Source organism: Clinocottus analis, unplaced genomic scaffold, assembly GCF_023055335.1.
Source record: "Clinocottus analis isolate CAN_PGR_092001 unplaced genomic scaffold, fCliAna1.0.p SCAF_6, whole genome shotgun sequence".
NCBI lineage: Eukaryota > Metazoa > Chordata > Actinopteri > Perciformes > Cottidae > Clinocottus > Clinocottus analis.
Window position 1 is genome coordinate 12,304,775 of NW_027176218.1, and position 3,891 is coordinate 12,308,665.

The window sequence follows — 3,891 nt, forward strand, 5'->3', positions numbered from 1 at the left end:
CTCGTCAATTTGGCGCACTAATCCTAAAAGGAGCCATGAAGTGTTAAATGGTAGAAACACAGACAGCGGCGCTCAGACACCCGCACGCTGGGAGAGAGGGAGGAAACAGCGCTGCTCCAATGCGTCTGTGCAACACAGACTGAAGAAAAAAAACTTATCGACTCACAAAACCAAATCCTGCGCTGCGCAATTAGTGCGTGAAAATCCACTTTTTCTCCGGTTTTGAAGAAAATAAATAAAGAAATCAAGCTGGCTCAGTGCGTGTCTCAGCAGCCCACTTTGACAGGTGCTCCTCACCCCCTTTGGAGGACTGTCAACAGCAAGAGGATGGCATCAGAGCTGGCAATGAGCAACTCCGACCTGCCCACCAGTCCCCTGGCCATGGAATATGTTAATGACTTCGATCTGATGAAGTTTGAAGTGAAAAAGGAGCCGGTGGAGCCCGATCGCAGCATCAGCCAGTGCAGCCGCCTGGTCGCCGGGGGATCCCTATCTTCCACCCCGATGAGCACGCCTTGCAGCTCGGTTCCCCCCTCGCCAAGCTTCTCGGCGCCCAGTCCGGGATCAGGGAGCGAGCAAAAGGGACACTTGGAGGATTTCTACTGGATGACCGGGTACCAACAGCAGTTGAACCCCGAGGCTCTGGGCTTTAGCCCGGAGGACGCCGTAGAGGCGCTGATCAGCAGCAGTCACCAGCTCCAGACCTTCGATGGCTATGCCAGGGGGCAGCAGTTCGGCGGCGCAGCCGGGGCAGGAGGCGCCATGGCCGGGGAGGAGATGGGATCAGCGGCCGCCGTGGTATCCGCGGTTATCGCCGCAGCCGCTGCCCAGAACGGGAATCCCCACCACCACCACCACCATCACCACCACCACCACAATGGGGCACACCATCCGTCCTCCGGATCTCAATCCAGCGGCAGCGTGGGGGGAAGCCACCAACACCTGCGCTTGGAAGACCGGTTCTCGGACGACCAGCTGGTGTCAATGTCGGTGCGGGAATTGAACCGGCAGCTCCGGGGGGTCAGCAAAGAAGAGGTGATCCGCCTGAAACAGAAGAGGAGGACGCTAAAGAACAGAGGCTATGCCCAGTCCTGCCGGTACAAGCGGGTCCAGCAGCGGCACGTCTTGGAGGGAGAGAAGACGCATCTCATTCAGCAGGTGGACCACCTCAAGCAGGAGATCTCCCGGCTGGCCAGGGAGAGGGACGCCTACAAGGAGAAATACGAGAAGCTCATCAGCACCGGCTTCCGAGAAAACGGAGGATCCGGCAGTGACCACAACCCCTCATCCCCGGAGTTTTTCATGTGAGTCTCGGCGCTGAAAAGTTTGAATAACCGACCCGCACAAAGAACCGAAAAAAACTTTTAATTTGCACCCAGCTAAAACATAGGTTGTGTGCTTGAGTTGAAGTTGTTTTGTTAAAGTTGCGTTAGTTATTAATAAGGACAAACGGGTTTTTACACCTTTCTGTATTTCAGTAGTTTTTTGTTTTTGTTTCATCCTCTTCTAAGGATATCTGGCCACAAATATTTATATATATGGCTGCTTGAATGACTGAATAAGAATACGGTTTCCACAAATATTTTCAGGGATTTCTATACAATTCGCGATGTGTGTCATCAAACTGCATGAAATGACTTAACACTTTTCTGAGTATCGGTCCGCTGTTACAGCCTCCATGCGCCCCGTCCATCCTGTCCCCTTTACCCAAAAATAGTTTTATGAAATTCAACAAGCTTTATTTACTTGTAAATTCATTTTTGTTTTTAGTTTAAAGCCAATTCATGTTTTATATGAATGATCTCATTTTCACATTATCCATCGTATTTGTCATGTGAAAAGCATAGAAACGTTGCAGCAGAAGTGTCAGACTGTAACAGTTATGTGAAGCCATGTATGCTGGTCATGTACGGATAGTGCTTTTACCTTTTTCTTTTTACTTGTTTTTGTGGACGTGTGTGTGATGAGTGTGTTATGCCATACCACCGCATTGTTCAGCTTCATCTCCTTTTGTGATTTATTTGTTAAAAAGTGTGAACGTTCATCCGTCACTTTGCTTTCATGAAAGTTCCCGCGGATGGACCCTTCAACATTTTATAGGCTGCTTTTGGAGCCTTGTGGGGAAAATAACATTGTGGGATAAAGCAACTTTATACACTATTGATTTATATACCTATAGAGAACATTATATCAAGGTGCGCAACATCAGATTTCTTTGTAGAAACATTTCTATTTTTTCATGACAAATGCAATTATTGCGATCAACAAGTGAGGCTGATGATAAAATGCTTTCAACAGAACAGAAGCAAAGTATAATGCATTTATTAAAATAAATCTGAAAAAGACCACTTTGTCACGCCAAAAAAACAAATGATCTTTTCTTTCTGTAATTCGTTGTTAATGTGTGTTCCTTTCATTGAAGGAACTTAATTAAGTTTACCCAGAAGCTTATGGGTGTTATTCGGAAGATAAACTGTGAAGTGTTTGGAAGTGGAAATGAAATGTTCCCCCGGTGCTGTGGAATAATTAAGCAAAGCATCATGCAGCTACAAGTCTTTTGTGATGTTTTCTAAGTAAAATGTATCGCCTGGAACTGGCAGACTGCTCACTTTAAAAATGGAATTTAATAAATACACCATTCATCAATAAACCTCCATGAAAGGAAACAAATATATTCTCCTGATAAAGTTTGTTATTTTTGTTCTCTTTAGTGTTGCATGTTGTTGGTCACTGTGTCTCTGAGGCGACACCACACTGATCCAACCCTTTAATCTCCTCTCGATCTAAACTGAACTGTAACTGTCAATGTCATTTAGATACCGTAAACATCTGTTCATACACATTGAGTTTGGACTGAATGGCGATGCAGATGTTGCGCACGAGGTGCGTAATTACAACAGCTCCAGATCAAGCCCAGCTCTGATGTATGCTCTGAACTCGTTTTATTCTTCCACTCAATATGCCTTTCCATTCTTTTTCCACTGAAAAAGACACGGTGTAATAGTTTAAAGTATTTTCTTGTCTTATTTAGTTTCTCAATAAATAATAAGGGACGCTCTTCACCTGTTGCGTATGAAAGAGAGAAAACTAAAACTCTTTAAATTCTCTTTTAAAAAAAAATCCAAAAGAAAATCAGACCACAAGACTCAGTATTTCTAAAATAAATTAACTTTAGCCTCAGGGCCTATAATATTTGTGCAGCTGTCCTAGAAAAGGCTGAGTTAATGATTGCTTTTAGAGTAAACTTGCACTTTTTACTCGGGAGCTGTCCACTTGTTGTATATTGTCCGTAGAGTTTCACTTCAAATCGACCAGAGAAAAAGGTCTAGATGGTAAAAATGATCAAATATACCCATAAGAACAAATATGTGTAATTTTGAAAATGTGATTTTTGACGCCGTGAAAATAATTCCGTCTAAAAATAAACTTTCTGCAGTCAAACGCTTTATGACAATACTGCGGTGATATGATAACGGTTGTCTAATTTAGACTAAAATATGCTCACAGTAATATTTAGCGTGAACATGTTTTGCTATGGATATGAAACGCGAGGTATAGGCAATCCACTGTTGCTTCAGTGTAAAGATGTTTTATTTGACTCAGACATATAAATGATTTTAAGAGGAAAAAAAGAAAAAAAGCCAGAGCAGGCACTTGGAGTAATTTGGTTTTGTAGCGACTGACAGCTCCAGGAGCTTAAAACCTGAATCCGGCTGCAGTGTCTCTCCTCCTGAAAGCAGCCCGACGAACTCAGTGCATCCAAAAGAGCAGCGTGGCTGAGATAAAAGCTACGTGTCCGGGGTTAGGCTGCCTTACAAGGTCACTGCCACGGTGTGTGCGCGCGCGCGCGCGCGCGCGTGTGTGTGTGTGTGTGTGTGTGTGTGTGTGTGT

The 3,891-nt window shown here is 44.4% G+C and overlaps 1 protein-coding gene across 1 annotated transcript in view; it reads left to right on the forward strand.

Moving 5' to 3' along the window:
* Window positions 1–222: 222 nt before the first annotated feature.
* LOC137804214 (transcription factor Maf-like) overlaps window positions 223–3,891 on the forward strand; it is a 47,055-nt gene continuing 43,386 nt past the window's right edge. Inside the window, exon 1 of the mRNA XM_068603317.1 lies at window positions 223–1,304. Within this exon, the coding sequence (XP_068459418.1) occupies window positions 328–1,304 (977 nt within the window). The 5' untranslated portion in view covers window positions 223–327. The remainder of the gene's footprint in view (window positions 1,305–3,891) is intronic.